General features: G+C 43.7%; 1 protein-coding gene across 1 annotated transcript in view; it reads right to left on the reverse strand.

The window, feature by feature from the left end:
- Positions 1-8,652: 8,652 nt before the first annotated feature.
- The window catches only part of LOC108305327 (tyrosine-protein phosphatase non-receptor type 1-like), a 66,792-nt gene continuing 55,419 nt past the window's right edge, over positions 8,653-20,025 (reverse strand). The window contains exons 3-5 of the mRNA XM_017529916.2: positions 18,965-19,065; positions 15,573-15,671; positions 8,653-9,804 (exon numbers count right to left, since the gene is read on the reverse strand). Of these exons, the coding sequence (XP_017385405.1) occupies positions 9,547-9,804; positions 15,573-15,671; positions 18,965-19,065 (458 nt within the window). The 3' untranslated portion in view covers positions 8,653-9,546. The remainder of the gene's footprint in view (positions 9,805-15,572; positions 15,672-18,964; positions 19,066-20,025) is intronic.

Raw genomic sequence — 20,025 nt, forward strand, 5'->3', positions numbered from 1 at the left:
GATGCATGCTGCTGCACCCAGCTAATATTGGTATTTTTTTGTAGAGACAAGGTTTCGCTATGTTGCCAGAACTGGTTTTGGTACAAAGTGGGATCAGGGGGCTAACAGCCTTCAGAGCCGAGAGCCTTAAGCAGACTCTGACCCACATAGTTATTCTCTCTGAACAGCTGATTATTATTAACAAGCAGGTGTTCTGTGTTTCCTCAAGCTCACTACTAATCAAAGACAGAAAGCATTCTTCATGAGGGAGCAATGGGGGAAGGGTCACATATCCCATGTTTAAGAACTGGTTTAACGAGTGTATGATATGCATACATTGTTCACTATTTTAGAACACCCTGAGCAATTTTCCGCTTTGGGGGCCAACTCAGTTTTCCTTGCCATCATTCTCAGTAAACAATATAATCCATCATACACATTAGGACTTGTTATCAGCAGTATCTTATTGTAGGTTTTCATTCTATTTTCAAAGATGATTAATTAAATACTGCAGGCCAATGATGAGAAGGTTTGTGACTCTGACAGAACTATCTTGCAAAAGCAAAGAAATTGTAAGTTTTACTGCAACAAATACATTATTTTTAAAATATTGTAATCATCTCATCCAGATCTAATGGAATTACTGTTTAAATAGAAGATGTTATATTTTAGCAGCCCTCTGGAACTAAAACAACAAAATGCTGTTCAAACTATTAGCCACAGCTCACTGCATTGTTTTCTAGAGTTATTGCTAGTAAACTTCTTTAAGTTGGCTGATATTTACATGCTTTTGTCTTGTCTTGTTTTTTAAGAATATATTGAGTAAGCATAGCAATAAAACAAGCTACAGTTCTGCCATTTCCCCCACCACCATCACATCCATCAGGGAACATGTTGACTGAGAGTTTTTAAAATAAATTAGTGTTCTGTGAGCCACGTTCATCTGAAAAATATAAAATATTCAATTGAGTTTTGTTTTCATGATCATTGAACAATAGCACATTTTGCTTGTTTTTAAATCTTTACTTTGACAGATTTTCTCTTAAGCTTCAAAGTTTATGTAGCAGACACAAGCAAGACATTTAAATCAAAGAAAAGAAGCCAAGAAAATTGGTGAATAGGTGAGGAAACAATTTTACAGGTCATCACTAGTTTAGTTGAAAGTGATTTGGCATATATATCTACAATGCTTTTTAAAGCACATACATAATTTAATATTTAACTTACCTATAATATTATAGTTACTAATACAAACTGCTAACCATAGCATTAATATAACACTTTTCCTATGGAAGTGTAAAGAGTTATAATGATAGAAACAATTGCATTATAGAATCAGGGGCATTTGTTAAATATCCTGAAACTCTCTTGATTTAAAGTTTTAAATTTGAAAACTTTAAAAATATTTTATCAGGGGCAATGCAAAGTAGAGAATGGTCTAATTAACCCACATGCATGCATCATGCAGCTTCAACAATGATCAATTTATGTCCAATCTTGTTTGACCTTTGTTCACCCACTGGAATTTGGGCTACGCTGTTGTCATATTCCTGCGTGTATTGGCAGGTGAAGAGGAGCAATTATACAATTCTACTCAAGGCAGCTGGCAAGTCGCATCATGTAAACACAGACTGCTTGAGACATTGTTGCCGAGACCAGCTTGGTCATGGAGACTCCAACCCAGGCGATGCTGAAGGAATTAAGAAACAGACACAGAGATAGAGTGCAGAAGGTGGGATTTCAGGGGGCTACAGCATTCCCAGCTGAGAGCCCCGAACAGAGCTCAACCGACACGTTTATTGACAGCAAGCAAGAGATAATCATCATCTAACTAAATGCATTCTTCGCAAGAAACAAAGCATTCTTTACTAGTGGCAAGAAGCAGGCTCTGACGCATTTATCTACTGCAGCTGGAACAAGTCCTTAAGGTATGGGTCTCTCACGCTATTGTTTGTGGTTCAGGAATGCCTTAAGCAGTTTTCCGCCCTGGGGTGGGCCAGGTATTTCTTGCCCTCGCTCCAGTAAACCAACAGCCTCCAGTAATGTGCATACCTGCCATAACAAGTATATCACAGTGCTATAGATATTATGTTTATGGCCAGTTTCTTTTTTTTTACAAGAAATTTTAAAAAGTATTTATTCAGATTCAGTTATGTGTAAATTTTATGTATAGTTGTATATAATTTTTAGTATTACAAAAATGATTCTGTAGTCAATAATGATAAGTTGTACATTTAAAAATAACTAAAACTGCAGAGCTGAATTGATTGTAATGCAAAAAATAAATTCTACAGGTGATAAATACCTCATTTAACCTAATGTGATTATTATATATTGTATACCTCTATCAGAATATGTATATATAACATATATACACATATATAACATAAATATTATGTACCCACAAAAATTAACACAAGTAAATTTAAATGTAAAAATAAAAATAAAAATTTTACCTACAGGAATAATATTCCTTAACTTGTTTGCAGTTTTAAGCCATTGGCAAAAAGGGCTACTAGAGATGTTAGTCCATTATTTAGCCAAATAGTGTATTCTTACCATCTTTTATCTAAAACCTTGAGTAAGGGAGACTAGGTTAAAGTAAGTGAAATAATAAGATTTAATTTAATGCACAATACTTAACATGAAAAATGTTGACTTAAGAAATTAAGTTCACACATAACCTGAAATTTTTAACATGTACTACATTTTGTTTCATAAAAGTACAATTAGTAAAATAATATAGTACTAATTTATTTTAATTTTTTTTGAGATGGAGACTTACTGTGTCACCCAGCCTGGAGTGCAGTGGTACAATCTCAGTCCGCTGCAACCTCTGCCTCCTGGGTTCAAGGGATTCTTCTGTATGGCCAGTTTCTTTCAGGCCTGTTTACGTCAGTCTGAGGGCCTGCTCCCAGGACATTGTGTCCACATCATACCAAGCAGCCAGACTGAATGATATTTTCTGAGGGAACTGGTATTTTGGCTTAATTGACCAAAGAAACAACATGCCTTCATATGAATGTATACAGTGTAAGGTGCAGACCCATCAACAGGCACAGGTTTTCTGGTAGTGGCTGCAGATGCAATTAAAATGGATTTTTCCTTCCACATAGTATACAGAGGATAGAATGGAATATCTTAGAGGCCTTTTTTCTGTTCAGCCTATACAAGAACAGTAACCTCACTTAACCAGTATTACCCTGTGTTCCAAAAGAAGCAAAGTGAACATTTTAACATGGACTGGAAGCCATCACTGCTCCATCTGTCAGTTAATACAGTAATCTTGTCCGGCTTGGAGTCGCACAGTTTAAATCCTTGTTCTGCCACTTAGTAGCTGAATGTCCCTGAGCAAGTTACCTAAATATTCTCTGCAAAATGGGCAGAGTAAGAGTACTTACCTCATAAAGTCCTCAAATAATATTATTTTCTCTCAGGTTTTATCAGTTACTATGCTTAGTTTTGTGTCTTATGATCCAGCCAGGACTTGCAGAAGTGCTCGTTTTTTTTACAGATTTCCACACTGAGTGTAGACCCTGCATCAAGAAATCTCAATTTATTGCTGTGTAGACCTTAAAGTCAACTGAAGCCATAACTGTATTTGTTTAAAAGACAATAGAACATTATAGAATATTATTTATCCTGTTGGAATACCTACTGAGTATTATAATTTTCTTCTTTTGTAAATGTAAATAGATAGCAACTTCTTAAATAAAGGGCTTATATCACCTACTTCATTTTTAAAATCCTCTTATTTTAAAAAAATGGTATCTCTGTTCATAATAGTACTTAATAAAATTGGATGGGGAGTCAAAAAACTAGAAATAAAATTATTTATTTGCCATGTCTAATATTACTTATCACTCAAGGTTGATATAAAATTTGAATATGACAAAAATCTTTTGAGCATTCCACCCTAATGGGTAAACAAGGCAATGTAGAAAGTATCTGGAAATAATAAAACATTTCAACCACAAAATAAATTATTTGCTTCACTTGCAAGAAATGAATATGCTATTTTTCAGCGCAAATGATTACTAGCAAATGGAAGTGTTTTCTGTTTCTTCTTCCTTCCATTGACTGGGATGTAATTCACACCGGACAGTCAACAGGCAAAACCTTAGCCTCATAAAAAATGAAATAATTTGGGATAATTCTGAAGCTACAGAATACTAAATAGGTGGGAGACATTTTCACTTAGCATGGTTTGAACGAAGTATTCAAACGAACAGGTGTGGGCTCACCAGCCTGTAGGACACGCTATGCATTTTCATTTATCCTTAATTATCTCAATACAGGCAGCTGAGACATGAAAGATGCTCCCTTTTAAATCACTTAATCTTTAAAAGGACTAGGGCCTGCTGCTTGCTGGTACAATTTAAAATTTGAGAACCACAGTGAAGAAATGCCTACGGCTGGCTTTAGTTTGGAGAGCAGTGGTTCTCAAACTGAAGCATAGGGTCTGAAGAGTCTGGCAAGCAGGGAAAATGCAGATTCCTGGTTCCAGTCAGCGATGTTGATCTTGCAGGGATGATGCAGAAACATGACCACTTTGAAGCACACGGATGTGAGCCTGCTGGGAAAGCCCCGGGGAAGGCTGTGCCTTGTCATCCATGTCATCCATGTATGTGATCGGGACAGCCTAGACTCTCTTCCAAACATTCTTGGACACATTTCTGATCCTCTGCACCATCCCAGGGTTCCTCCTGTTGCTTGAAATTTACTGTAACCCTTATTAAATTGTCACAAACAAAATGGAACACCTAATCTCAGATTTATCCTATGGAGACTGGAGCCAGTGATCTAAGAAATTCCCAAGAATAGCATAAAACCCAGAAGAGTGGGCTAAACAAAATTCCCTCTTCTTCCCCCAGGAGCTATCTGAACTGGCTCAGAAGATTTTTCTTCTTTTCTTTTTTGGTTCTAACTAATTTTAACCTCAAGTTCTTTCGAATCTAATCAAATGCACTCTCCTAATGGAACGGATTAATAAAAGGAGCTATAAATGATGGAAAATGTTTTGATTTACAGATGGGCATGGTGGCTCACATCTGTCATCCCAGCACTTTGGGTGGCAGTTGAGGTGGATCAGTTGAGGTCAGGAGTTCAAGACCAACCTGGCCAACATGGTGAAACCTCATCTCTACTAAAAATGCAAAAAAATAGCTGGGCGTGGTGGCACATGCCTGTAATCCCAGCTTCAGGGAGGCTGAGGCAGGAGAGTCACTTGAACACAGGAGGCAGAGGTTGCAGTGAGCACAGATCATGCTACTGTGCTCCAGCCTGGGAAACAGAGTTAGGCTCCAACACACAAAAAAAGTGTTTTAATTTATGACTTTTATTATGATGTTTTAAAAATATTATGGGGGGCCATTGTACTGGACTGAGTTCCTGCCCTAGGCCCAACAAACCAGACTAAGCCAAAACAGAGGCACTCATACTAAATGCACATAATGAAATAGAAACTTTAAGGAAGTAAATGGATCCCCAAACAAACCAATTTTTCCTGAAAACAGGAGTACAGTCTACCTGAATCCACTAGTAAGGAAGCCCCCTTTGCTTTAACTCTTACAATAAACATAACCTGAAGTTAACCAGTCAGTTTTTCTCCACTCTTCTGTTTCCTCGTTTCCATCTTACAAAACCTACTTTTCTGACATTGCTTAATAGGAGTGCTCATTCTATTTTGTAGAATGGAGACTGCCTGATTCATTAATTTGATTAAAAGCCAATTTGTTCTATAACTAAATTTGGAAATTTGGAGTGAGAGTAACTTTATCTTTTGACATACTCATGGAGATTTAGATTTTGTGAATATCGAATCTTCTCATCTTATGAAGCTGTTCAAGAGTGAACCAACAGTGACTTGCAGTTTGCTGACCCTGGGCAGAGCCCTTCACACAGTGGGAACGTGTTTGCAGTAGGCAGGGTTTATTGACGCTGCTGCCTGAATTGACCTAAGCGACCCACCAACATCATCCTGTACTCCCTTGCAGGCCTGGGGGAGGGAGGAGGGACTGCTTTCTCCAACTCGATGAAATTTAAATGCTAAAGTCCATGCTACTTGTTCATAAACATCACTTCAGCTCTGCTTGCTATGTCAATAAAGTCACAACAACAAAAAATAAGACAAGTAGCCATCTTAACGTACTTTAAAAACATGTATACATCCTGACCTTAGGTCATTATTTCAGAGTAATCTCCAACGTTTAAAAGTTAGATGTGTGAAAGTTTACAATTTCTTCCTGTTTTGGTATCACTACCCGTCCTACTGAGACCCCAGAAGAAAGACAATGGAGGCAACAGCTTTGGTCTGTGAATAACCTAAGCGATCATACACCTGGCTAGTGCAAACATTTCTCTCATATGGGCTCTCTGTCTGCCAGATTGCCCAGCAATGGTTTGTTTAAAAATTCTGTATCGTGGTGATTGATATTGATGCATCTCTGCAAACTAATCTATGGATCACTTTTTTGGTGATTAAAAATGTTTTGGAAGCTGTCGGAAATTAGGAACGAGCTCATTAGCACAACGATAGACTCATTAAGGTGACTGGCAAAAATTATTGGAGTTATTAACTTCCAAGAAATTTGATTTTATTTTTAGTAGAATTTCTCCCAGCTAAGCAAAATAGTTTTTTTGTTAATTGTTATTGTGCTAATGATAGTAATCATTAATATTTAATCATGCCTGGCCTCCAGCAAAATGATGACTTAGGCAAAGATTGTTTAGATCCATTTACTACTTTGTGTGCAGTATTTACCTTATTAATTCATGCACCAAATATTTGTTCTCCACGTAAGGTTGTTGGTGACCTTGACAAGTGCAGTTTTGGAGGAGTAGAGGAAGTGAAAGACAGATTGAAGTAGACTTGAGGGAGAGTGAGACGAGAAGGATTGGAAATAACTTTGAGAAGCTTTGCTATAAAGGATGACAAAGAAGTGAGGGGTGATGAAACTGAGTGCAAGAGAAGGTGTTTTAAACAGAAGAAATAATGACATATTTGTGTGCTGATGGGATGATCCAGAAGATATTAAAGACATGGTGATGGAGGAGAGAGGGGACAATTGCTGTCATGTTGTCCTTCGGGAGGGGACAGAGGATGGTGTAATGAACAAGTAGAGGAGTTGATGTGATTGATGACCTTAGTCAAGGCAGGCTATTTGGGTATTTGGGTGGCCAGGTTAGAATTGTGATGGCAAGTGAGTAAGGATACTGTCTTCTGAAGATAACTGTGTTTTCTCATTGAACTAAAACTGTGAGAATTATGGAGGCATCCTGGGGACTTGAGGAGGATGAAGGTGAGCAGCTGGGAGAGTGGGTGGACTAAGGAAGCACAGCAATGCTTCCTGAGAGTGCAAATTGTTCCCTTGAGGTACAGGGTCACGAATTTACTGCGTGGTCATCATGACAGCCAGCCAGCTGTCTGCGTACTGAGATGGGGTAGGCAGGAAGCTGCATCTACCCTGTAGAAAGCACAAAGTTTCTCCTAACTCCCAAACGCAGTGAATTGTCTTGCAAAATGTGTTGAGAATTAATTTATAATTCAGGTCAAGTTCTGGATACATTTGCGCTATACCAGGACTATCACTACAAATACGTTTCTATAAATGGATAGCTTTGAGCCTCACTTGGAGGCCTACGACACCCACATGGGTAAAAACGCCAGTTAATATCTTAGAACATTTAGTTTGAAATGCTGTACTCTTGACCTTACCAAATAGCCTGTCTATATGTAAATAGCCAATGTGTTTTTCGTCTCTCCAGAGCTTTGAAGAAGTAATCTCAATCTCTAAGCATTTTTATCATTTTTTTTCAATGTATCCTTCTGAAGTTTAAAGATCTGCTTTTTCTTGATGAACATGAGTTCCTTTTTATTGTTATTAATGCAGCAATGCAAAGCAACAGTGACAGAATAGTTGATACAGGGATAATTCCCTGAAAGCGACGAATCTCTGAGGCAAAAACCTGAAAGCAAAAAGCTCCCTGTAGTGAAAATAAGTGAGATGTGGGAAGCATTTATAGGAAGAATGACGTTTTTTCCACCATCACCTGGGTCTGTGAATGGCTGCATCAGAGCTTCCTGGCAACAACATTAATTATCAAGTATCAAGCTTGGTGCTTACAGAGGGCAACCTGGACTGGAGCCAGGCCCCCCACTGGGCCTGTGATGAGCACCCAGGAGCAGGTTGAATGAGGACTCAATGACTCGCAGGGTTCCAGGCAGAATAACGAACAGAAGTGGGCCAACTGCAAGCAAAAATCAGCTGGAGACATGAGGGCTCTGAGGGTGAGTGGCCCACTGTGGGGCACAGCTGTAGGAAGCTGAGAAGCTGGGGTAATCGGACCTGGCCTGGGAGGTGCTGACTGGGGATGGCCCGGCTCCTCTGTTAAATCAAGCCCGATGATGAACTTCTTTTTTTTTTTTTTTTTGAGACAGGGTCTTGCCCTGTCACCCAGGCTGGAGCACAGTGATACATAGCTCACTGCAGCCTTGAACTCTTAGGCACAAGCAATCCTCCTGCCATCAGCCTCCTGAGTAGCTGGGGTTACAGGAGAGCACCACCTTGTCTGGCTAATTGTTTTTTTGTAGAGACAGGGGTCTTGCTATGTTGCCCAGGCTGGTCTTGAACTCCTGGCCTCAAGTGATCCTCCTGGCCTCAGCCTCCCCAAGTGCTGGGATTAAAGATGTGAGCCACCGCACTCGGCCTACAACTCGGAACGACAGGAGCCACAATGACTAAAAAGCAGTGCTTAAGAAGGGGAGACATGGGGTCACCCAGAAGCAGATCCCTCCCCTGCGACACAGGGTGGAGCCCCACTCCACACAGTCTCCCCGTGGCTCCACCTTCCCGTCAGACAAAGCCCATGCTACACACCCATGGTAACTGCTAACCCTTCCCATGCAGGACCTCCCAGGGCCCTCGCAAAACCTGAGTTCGACAGAAGAGACCAAGACATGATGAGAAGTGATGTCCCTTGCTCCAAGCTGATGGGCTGATAAAGTGGGGCCAAGGATTCGACCCAGCTAGGTTCCAGAGGCTGCTGGTGGCTGGTCAGCTTTCACTGGTGCCCCAGGGGCTGCCTCACGCTCCCTCCACTGTTCCCCGCAATGGCATGAACTCCTCCAAGTTCCGGCTCCAGGGGAATGATTCTGAAGCTCCAGGAGCAGAGCCTTCAGTGGCAGTGCTGCTTACCACAATGACTTGCCATGTTCTGATACCAACTTTTACCAAGCAAGTAGCTGGTGTTATAAACTCTTCCTACAACAATAAACCCAAGACCTGGCCCAGAAAACTTCCACTAGCTAAGAAACCAGAGTGAGCCCGGGACCCCTTCTTCTCTCCCTTCAGACTCAAAAGACTGAGGACCACCAAGAAGGCAGCACGTTTTGCTGGGACTTGCAAGCTGCTGCTTCAGTCCCTCTGCAGCTGCACAAGCAGGAACCAGTCTTCTGGGTAAGAAACTCTTTCCCTAAGAACTGCTGTTAAAGGTCAGAAAGAGCACTATGGCCTCCACTCTCCCGGACACTCCGGGGCACTCGGTAGGTACACAAGTAAGTCCCGCTCACCGCAGTGCCAAAACCACATCTTGCTGGGGTATACAAGAGCCAGGAACACTGGCATTAGGTAATATCACCCAAGGGGGAAAAGGAAGCTGCAGTGCTGAAGGGCATGCCACACTTACTGTAAGGTTTTCCAATTCTAGCTGTCGAACTGTATAATATGACTTGATATCTTCAGAGATCAATGTTAATTTCAAATTTGTGTCTTCAAAGATCATTTCTTTTTCTTCTTTTTGTGGCCAGTACTGTGCGCATTTTAACTAGGGGAACAAATAACAGAGAATTAGTGTGAGCAACCATTTTCCTATGGCAGGAGACTTGGAGCACATTCCACAAGCTTCATAGTAACCCAAAGGCCTGGGGTTTTCTGAACGTGGAAGTCATGATCAGCAGAGATGCCTGCCTCATGGGGAGCGGGGGGTGGAGGCACGAAGCTGCTGACCGGGGCCAGTTGTGTGGACAGGGCTCAGACTTCCAAACCCTTCAGCTCCCCAGTCAAACACGGCAATGAAGTCCTGCAGGGCTCTGATCCTTTCTTACTGTCGACAAGGTGAAGCCAGCCTGTACAAAAGGCTTCAAAACTCCTCTACATAGCCATTTCAAACATTACCCAGGACCTGATCAGGGCTGCTGGCATAGAATGCAGGTGCCTTACCCTGCACAGAAAACTCACACGCAATTAAAAATAAAAGCAGGAGAGACGGCAGGTGAGGCCGTTTGGAGAGGCTGAAAGGCTGTCACCAGATGCAGACGAACTTTCAGAGAAGGTTGGAGAGGCTCCCCAGGACTTGCCCTTTCATTCTCGTTTGGTTCAGTTCATTCAGAAAAATACTTTTGATGTTACATTTTGATAATCTCAGAAACTACTTGATGTTCTCAATTTAAATGCAGCTCATTAAATTTGTCTTTAAAACAAGCAAATTTATGAAAATTTGGTTTCATTTAGGGTCAGGACAAAAACTGACTCGAGTTTAGTGACATTTTACTTGAAGTAAGTTTCTGCCTCAGTTACACAAACGTTTCTGCTCGTGGATAACTGTTGTGGAGAAAAATGGCAGGTCAGCAGGGGTAGAGCTGATGGGTCAGCCCGACCATGTGCCTAGACAGAGGGAAAGTCAAAGCCCTCATGATTTTCAGCAAAAGAACTGTCAGTGTGTGTCAACAGCTCTTTGGCAAACGACACTTGCAGGTCACGTGCACTGACCCACTCAATACCTCCTCTGGGGCAAAGGATGGTGTGGGTGAAGGGAGCTGCTTCAGGGCCAGCTGTCTGTCAGGAGAGACTCCTGTGCCCAGCAGTGACAAGGTGGACTTTGGGGGAGGGTTGAGGGGGAAATGCTATGGACATGCAGCAGGAATTCCAAAGAGGGAAATGTTTCAGGTCAGCCAAGGTTACAGGAAAGGGAGATCAGAGAAAGCTCTGTGCAAGGGGCCGGTTTTGGAGGGTGACTAGGATTTCCTAGGCAGTGACTGCAAATAAGCCAGGCTGAAAAGAGCAGCTGGAGAAGGGGCCAGCAGAGGCCCAGATCACAGCTGACTGGCAGCAGGCCCAGGGACCTGTGGCATCATCTGGGGGCAATGAGAAGCCGGGAAGCACTCGAGGAGGGTGAATACAGAACCTCAAATGCCTACTGGTCCAGCTCTACTGAAGCTGGAAGCTGCCCAAAGACCAACCAAAGCAAAATGTGGGAGAAACAAATTAGGAAACAGCTGGTTGTGATGCCAGCATGGCACCAAACTTCACAGGGCCAGACCAGAGGCCAACAGAGCTTTCTCAAGAGTCTGGACACGGGCCTGTCTGAAATCTTAGCTAGTTTCACCCATGTGACCTCCCTGGATCAGTTATGGGTTGCCAAAAGTGAACCCTTGAATGGGGACAATCTGTCACCATTGAAGCAATTCTGCCACTCTACATGAAGGCGCTAATTATGTGGCAAGACCCCCACTTAGCCAGAGTGAGTGTGGCAGCTGAAAGCAGGAACTTAGAAGAACGTGAAAAGATGAATTACTCCCACACTTCTAACAACTAGATCAATGCCTCAAGACCACAGAAATGAGACTGATATGACAGGTTCCACACAGCCTATGCTGGGGTGGGCATTCCACACAGTGCGCAGACAGAGAAGGTAGCAAAGAACAGAAATGCAGGAGGAAGAGGCCACCATTCCTCATCTCATGAGCAGGGTAGATGAGTCTTAAATCTCACCTCCAGACAGCAAGCACTCACTTTCAAAACCAAACCCGACACCTAATAACCCTCTGTAATCTGGGTAAAGACTAACGCTTTGGAAATCTACAACTGAGGAATCTGGAACACAACTGTCAACCACCCAATATTTTTTTTAAAGGACTCTTAGGTGTCTATAGCAACAAGCTATGCTCTGTCATTTCCAGTAGAAATGTTTGTTTTAAAAGGGACAAGATCACTACTTCCAGTTACCCTATTATATTGATATACACTGCCATGAAAAGTAGATTGATTTTTATTAGAATGCAGTCCTTCCTTCACCACGCCTCAAATTGAGTCATATCTTAGGCTGGCACCAGAGGAACACAGCGATGCCAACATGCTGGCATCGCTTGTGGCTGTTTCCACCACGAAGACGGATGTTAGAGTCCTTGAGGCCTTCCCAAACAAGTGGGCAGGCGATGTTAGGAAAACCCATGAAAGACATCTACAGCAACCCTGTGTGTGACAGGTAACTTGGTTTCACCAGAAATTATTAACACAGAGAACTAAAGTATGAGAGAAAAATGAATTTTATGGGCCCTGCGATACAAAATGCAATGCCTTGTGCATGAAAGCAAACAGCAGTTTGGTAATGATTTTAGGAGGGAGATACAGGTGATATTCTGCAATGGCCAATTAAACTCGTCTTGCTTACTTCCCCCAGCTAAACAACAATCCAAGCCCTTACGCCATGCACAGCCTACACTGACATGTCTAAAGTCAATCCTTCAATTGAACTAGTGACAACTCTGGCCATCTGGATGACCCCAGTCTAACACACACAATCATCTTCTGCATAACTGGCTTCCAGGGCCCAGGGTCCCAAAAGATAATAGGCATGTTTGCCAAAAGAGTGAGCATCCTCCACTACTTGATGAAGGAAGGAAATCAGAAAACAAGTATGTATTCAATGAAAACTCCCCCAAAGCTGGTTTTACCGTGAGCTGTGTGGATCATTTATAATTAGACTAGCTGAGCAAATAAGATGCTGTAACTTCTCAGGATTTTTCCCAGCCAGCCCTCTGGGAGGGATAATGCAGATACAGAATTGAAAATGTTGATCCCAAAGAAACTTTAAGAATCTCAAACCATACATTGCTTTTCATACCAATTTGCATGCCCAAATAATCCTCGAGTGGAATGGGATACTTACAAAGGAAAGCAGGGACTGCTGGCCAGTTATCACAGTAACTACAGCAAAGCCAGCCAGCTATGTTTCTGATGCCACCACAGTAACCCAAAGGGAAAGGTTGTCACAGTGGAACTGTGGGCCATTTATGGCCACAGACAACAAAGCACAGGGCCTGATGAAGCTCGAACACGTAACTACAACGCTGGACACCGCTCGAACATGTACCTACAGTGCTGAACACCACTCAAACAGGTAACTACAGCATTGGGCATTGCTCCTTGCTGTAATGTGACAACCACCGCTAAAGCAAACCTTGTGCTCACAGCAAAGAGGGTCAGCCAAACATTTGGCAACAAAGAAGTAAAAAAGCAAGTGCTACTGTATCTGGTAATTTCTGAATAAATGTCTTGATTTAAAATTCCCAACCCTCAATACCATCTAGAGCAATGGTTCTCAACCAGGGGCAGTTTGGCCTACCAGGGGGCACTAGACAAAGTCTGGAGTCTAGACAGAAACACATTTGATTGCCACATCTGGGGAGGGGGTACTACTGGCATCTGGTGGGTAGAGGCCAAAGATGCTGCTAAGCATCCTACAAAGCCCAGCAAGCCACTCCCTGCCCCATCCCTAGCAGAGAAATGATCCATCCCAAGAGTCAGTGGTGCTGAGGGTCGGAAGCCTGCAGATGGCGCTGTGCTGAACGCTCCCAGGAGCCGCCAGGCTTCCCCTCCCTTGCAGTGTGCTGTGAGAACCTAATGCTTCCTTTCTTTAATTCAAAATTGCTGACAAGTGGTGAAGGGTGGGGGTTTGCTTCACATTTGTAACTTAACGTTTTACTAATCGTGCTACTAAGGAAGGAAGAAAAAGTTTAAGAACCACCTTTCACTGAAAAAAGTATTTTCTAAAACATGATACATTATATCATCAAGGGAACACTCAGGCAAGCTCCCTATCTGTTATTGTTGGGCAAATAAATACTTTCATTAGGCAAAGGCGGGGGAAAAAACAAAAAAGAAAAAAGAAAAATCCCAACCCCAAAACAAAACAAACCCCTATGATTCTAAACATGTGCTGTCCTATGAGGAATACTTCATGGGAGTAACTAAGCCGTGTCTTTGTGTTTGGTGGAGAGGAGAGGCTTTGTGGTTAATGCTTCAAGTGCTCGCTGCTGAAGTTTCCTTTGATGTGTTGCTTCTTAATACTTGGATTTGTTACACTCTAGGGCCATGACTGTGCTTTCTTTGGAAGGGTGGCCTCTCTGGAGCCCTCACGTTCTTCTGTGACCAGAGGCAACCAGGACAGCTGTGAGAGCGGTGTCCCAGCTGAGCCTGGACCTGGCAAGGCCTAGGGACACTGCTGGCTCCTGGGCCCACACTCCTACTGGTCTCCACAATCCTCAGCTCACCTCCTCCTGGACCCTGTGCAGGGCTGGCAGTGCTGGGGAGCAGCAAGGGCTGGGACGCCGAGGAGCCCGTGGCCCTGCTCAATGTTGGCCTGTGCCTGCATAGGCAGACGGCCTACATGGGATGGTCTACACAGGACAGTCTATACAAACAATCTACATAAGACAGTCTACACAGTCTAAACAGGACAGTCAATATATAAAATCTACACAGGACAGTCTACACAGATGGTCTACACAGGAGAGTGGCTGTCCAGATATCGGCTGTCCTCGGCTATCCCAACAGAGTAAGGGCGGCAGGGGAGAGTACAGGCAGCTGGGGAGCTGAGGGCAGCCATCCAGGGGTACCTGGAAGTGTGATGAGCCTGGGCACTGGGACTCCGTAGCCCAGGCAAGAAACTAAAACCAGAAAAGTTTGTCCTGGTTAAAGTTTCAAGAGCGGTGAGAGGTCTGTGTCCAGGGGCCCAGGGCCAGACCCACAGGTGTCCGTAAGCTACACCACGGATTACCCTGAGGCAGAGGGACCGCACAAGGGTTTTCAGCTGGGAAGAACTGTGGTGAGACTTGGATTTGAGAAAGCTCATTCTGGAAGCATGGTACAAAATGAACCGAGGGGAACAAGTCAATAAGGAGAGGTGACTAGACACATCGACACAGATGCAGGTGTGGTGGCCTGCACAAATGGGCACCGTGCAGCCACACACTAGCCCAAGGGGTGTTTGAAAAGTTGCAAGAACTCAGAATGACACACATCCTGAAGCCAGTGCTCACTCAGGAGGGGTGGCAGGGCCAGGCGTTTGGGTATTGAATGCAGACAAATCTCTAGAGTGAGCCGCTCCCACAGCTCCACAGAGGTAGCTCCACAGAAGCCACACTCTCACCAGCCAAAATATCAGACACCATGAAGATGCACTAAGAACTTGCTTTTCAAGATAAAAGCAGGTCTCCATAACTCCACACACAAGTCCACACTGAGACAAGAGGTGCGCAGGCAGCACAAGTGGGGGGAGCAGCCCACATCACACATGCAGAGGGAGTGGCCAAAGAGGCCAGTGCAATTCTGCATCCTCCCTTTCACTCACTTCATTAACTTGTTGACAACCAACATGCATTTATATGCTGCTGTTTTAATATTTTTTAAAAAATGATAGTATGTAAAGGAAATAGAAAAGCAAGAAAAAAAATGTAAACATCTAGATGAAAACGGTAACTGTATGGAGTGATACGCATGGTCACATGAACAGCCAATGAATCTGAGACTTACCGAGCCTTTCTCCATCACTCTGTTGAGCATGACGACACCCCTGCTCTTCTGCTCCCATACCATCTCCCAAAAGTGCCCACAAGTGTTAGGCAAAGGACCCTGCAAAGACACAGTAACGCAGCATGTGACTTACGAAACATAAACATCTACAGCAGGTGCTCACTTTCTGTAGTCAGCTAATGATAGTGCCCTCAGTCCTCACAGCTTAGGCAGAGTGGTGGGAGGCTAGGACAGGGACCTATCTCTCCCTGCCTGGTGGTCAGTAACTGCAGTTCAGTTTCTACCAGGCAGCAAAAGGCCATTTCTGCCTCTCAGTTCAGAGCTGGCCAACCAAGGACAGAAAAATGCTGGATTCTGCTTTCTGGCTCAGGCAGGCTGGCTAAAGGTTGCCACTGAGATTCATCTCCAAGGTCCTTGGGCTATGGGACAAAACTCCTTGGTGCAGGCGAGAGGCAGTGTAGGGGCATGACCATGACCCTTCTCTTGGTTTCAGTCCCAGCTCCAATCACATCACCTTGTGACCTTGGGCAAGTCACTTCATCTCTCCCTGCCTCAGTCTCCCCATCGCTTACTTGACTAATAATAGTACCTATTCATAGAGCTGTGAAAATGAAGTACATTCATTTATATAAAGTACTTAGGACAGTCCCTAGAATGCAGTAAACACCCAATGAAACGTCAGCAACTGTTTCTACCATTAGCCATGATGACCCTGATGGCAGACAGCCTCCATCCTTGGACCAATGAACACAGGAGATGTCAGAACACAAATGGTCATTCAGGTAGCCCAAGGGGGAACAGAGTCACTGTGGCATGAGGGTACCTGCTGAGCAGCTAGCCCATCTCACTCCAGCTCACCTGGCAATGGGCACAGATGTTTACTGGACACAGGGTACAAATGCCTTGAGTTTGTCTCAATTATTAGCAGTGCCTGGAAGAGACCTCATCTATCACCTCCACATCAGAATTTGTCATGTGCTTGTCCAGCACCACTTCTTCTCACAGTTTCCATTCTCACCTGTTTTCATTTAAGCCCCTCCCCCACCCCCCGCTTTGTTTTTTTTTTGTTTTTTTGAGACAGAGTCTCGCTCTGTCACCCAGGCTGGAGTGCAGTGGTACAATCCTGGCTCACTGCAACCTCTGCCTCCCAGGTTCCAGCAATTTGTCCAGTCTCAGCCTCCTGAGTAGCTAGGACTACAGGCACCCACAACCACACCCAGATCATTTTTATAATTTTAGTAGAGATGGGGTTTCACCATGTTGGCCAGGCTGGCCTTGAACTCCTGACCTCAAGTGATCCACTTGTCTTGGCCTCCCAAAGTGCTTCGATTACAGGCGTGAGCCACCTTCCCTGGCCCATAAGCTCCTTATTCTTTCAATCTTCTCCCTTTAAGTCCCATCCTACTTGGCTCAACCAGGCTAGCCCTCAATGTTCTCTTCATTTCTTTCCTGAGCTCATCTTGAACTTACTGCCTGAACAAGAAAAGTCAGCACTCCCTGTGCTGAAGGCAAAAAAGCAGATCACATTTAACTCCTCCCTCCCCAGCAAACAGAAAAACAGCTCCTGGCAGCCAGAAACCCTGTGGCACCTGGCTGGCCACCTGGGCCTTGCATTCTCTGCCTTGGCATGAAGACCCCAGTCACTGCAGCTCTCCACTACTCCCTTGGTGCCCTCCCTTACCTGTGAAGGATCACAATCTTGTAAGTTCTGCAAGGACACACACCACCCTTAGCTGACACTGCATGGGGGAGGTGAAGGAGGGCCCCTGGACGTTATTCTCTGCTCTTCTATACTTCTGACTTTTACGAAATGGGAAGAGAGACTTGTATTATTACATAATGAACAACACTGGAAAAAAAATGGGAAGGGTGTTCCTGGTTTGAGCGCTAGAGAAATGTTTCGGTCATAGTGTCCAGGGGTGATGCTTTGGGGTCAGGCTGCCTTGACTCCTTTAGTAAATCCCCATGGCAAAGGGAAACTGTGTAAACAGCTTCTCGACATCCCCAGGGCCACCTCACAAACCAAAAAGAGCTTCCCATGTCCCAAGAATGCTAGGATGTGGGGTAGGCAGGACAGCAGCGCAAGTGTCCATGGTCATTTCCAATGCAACACTTGGCATGATACACCCTCTACCAGGTATTTAAAGGGCTTCCTGAGTCCACAACAGAGTTGAATGGCTGAAATCAGAAGGTAGGAAATTTGACTTTTCCAAAAAGTGAAGTCCTCAAAAAGTCACTTTTGCCTCAACCTCATCCCCAGGCATCTCCCTCCTTATTAACCCCCTCCCCAATCAGCCTCCCCTAAATGCCCAGAGGTGCTGGGAGGACCAGGGGCTCAGAGCCTGGTAAGATCGGCCCTGTATTCATGCACCAAGAACTTACTCAGTGGCCCCACAGGACTGAACACAGCTGGGCTGATACCCTACATCCAAGATGACCAGAGGCATCTGGGCTGATTTTGGTCATAAAGGGGGAGGAACTGGGACAGGGACAAAAAGGCAGTGAAGAAAGGCCTCAGCTGAATGCACCCTGACCTAGCTCCTGGCTCAAAGCGGCCTTTCTTCACAGTGCATTCTGGCTTCCCCAGACTTTTAATTTCTAAACTTAAAGCCAAATTACAGGATGTTCAAAATCATCCTGTAGCCTAAAGCCATATGAGGCTGATCAGCTGACATGGAACGAGAAAACAAAAATTATGATGAAAAACAAAACGAAACAAGAAACCCAGTCTTTTTAGACCAACTTATAGGTAACAAGTTAAGACTTGAGAAAATTAATTGAAAAGAAACTCTTTCTCAGATACTCTTTGGTCACATGTCACTGAGTGTTTTACAAGAGGCTCAATTATTAAACCACGTTCAGGATTTTGTTTCCATAAAGATGCCAAAAGCCAGCCGAAATTTTAAGTGATTTTTCATGCTTGTTCACATGATCTAATGATGCCGTTTTTCTGGGTGAAAAAATGAGGATCATGCTGAGCTATTCTGAATGGCTCTGGACAGAGATTCCTGCTCTACTGCTAATGCTCTTAGATTTGCCATCACAAGTGCTTGACGCTCTGAGACAAATACTTCTGGAAGCAATGCAGGTACAGACTCTCCTCCAGCCACGGCTCTGCTGCCTCTGCTGCCAACAGACCACAGGCGACTCTGGCATTTGAATGTTGTTTTCTATAAGCTCTCATTCCCAGAAATGTCATCTTATGCTTCCCAAAAAAGATTAGTGTTACAACCAAACTGAACCTTTGAAGGAAGATTTTCCGTCCTTCTTTGTTGCTTTTTGGTTTGCTGAAAACCTGACCTTCTAAAGGATGTGGCAGATTTTATTTGAGGTGTGGATAACAACCCTCTCAAACTCTTCACATTAAAAAAAAATTCGGACAATCTGCTTACCTGGGTAAGAATGTAGCTCCTTTGGGCTTCTTCCATTTTTATCAAACTAGCATTGATATAGTCGTTATCTTCTTGATGTAGTTTAATCCGACTATGGTCAACTGAAAGGCAAACCAGAACTCTGGGGTTAATCTCAGAAAAGCAGAATGTGTACATGCAGGTGCATGCCCTACAGAAAAGCAAAAGTCAGTTGGTGGCATGAGGGGCATTCACACTGGCTAACGCCCTGTTTTAGTTGAGATTAGTCATGAGTATGGGGTGACTGGGATTTTCAGAAAGGGTTTTCTGAAGTGTTTGAAACTTCACGCTATGTAGCAATAGCGGGAAGCATACTAAAAACAGAGATCATGTCCTATTTTGGAAATCTGCTTTTAGGTCATATCTGGTGATACTCATCACTCTACCTAAAAACCTTCCAGGACAGAGAGGGGCATCAAAGGATCTGTTCTCTGATGCGTGACTCTTTTTTTTTTTTTTTTTTTGAGATGGAGTCTCGCTCTGTTGCCCAGGCTGGAGTGCAGTGGCATGTTTTCAGTTCAATGCAGCCTCCACCTCCCAGGTCCAAGTGATTCTCTTGCCTCAGCTGCCTCAGTAGCTGGGATTACAGGTGCGGGTCACCCGGCCCACCTACTTTTTGTATTTTTAATAGAGACAGAGTTTCACTATGTTGGCCAGGCTGGTCTCAAACTCCTGGCCTCAAGTGATCCACCTGCCCCAGCCTCCCAAAGTGTTGGGATTACAGGCGTAAGCCAACATAAACTTTTATAGGGCAAAAATATGGTGGCTTCAATCTTTAAAATGGATCAAAATCCACCATAAATTCCACCTAGTCCCTACAGTTGTTGCTGGTACAATGAGCTATAGTAGGTAGGATTTAAGATCGAGCTTCAACCTAACCTCTGTCCAATGGTTTGAAGATTAATGACTGAAGTACACAGCAGCATGAAGTCACACCTTGACCTGTACACAAGGTTTTGTTTTTTTAAGTTCAAGTATAATGAACTTCAGTGATTCTAAACTTTTAAAATTCAAAGCATATCACAAAGACATTTGAAAGAGAA

The sequence above is a fragment of the Cebus imitator genome, unplaced genomic scaffold (genome assembly GCF_001604975.1).
Source record: "Cebus imitator isolate Cc_AM_T3 unplaced genomic scaffold, Cebus_imitator-1.0 Scaffold62, whole genome shotgun sequence".
Lineage (NCBI taxonomy): Eukaryota > Metazoa > Chordata > Mammalia > Primates > Cebidae > Cebus > Cebus imitator.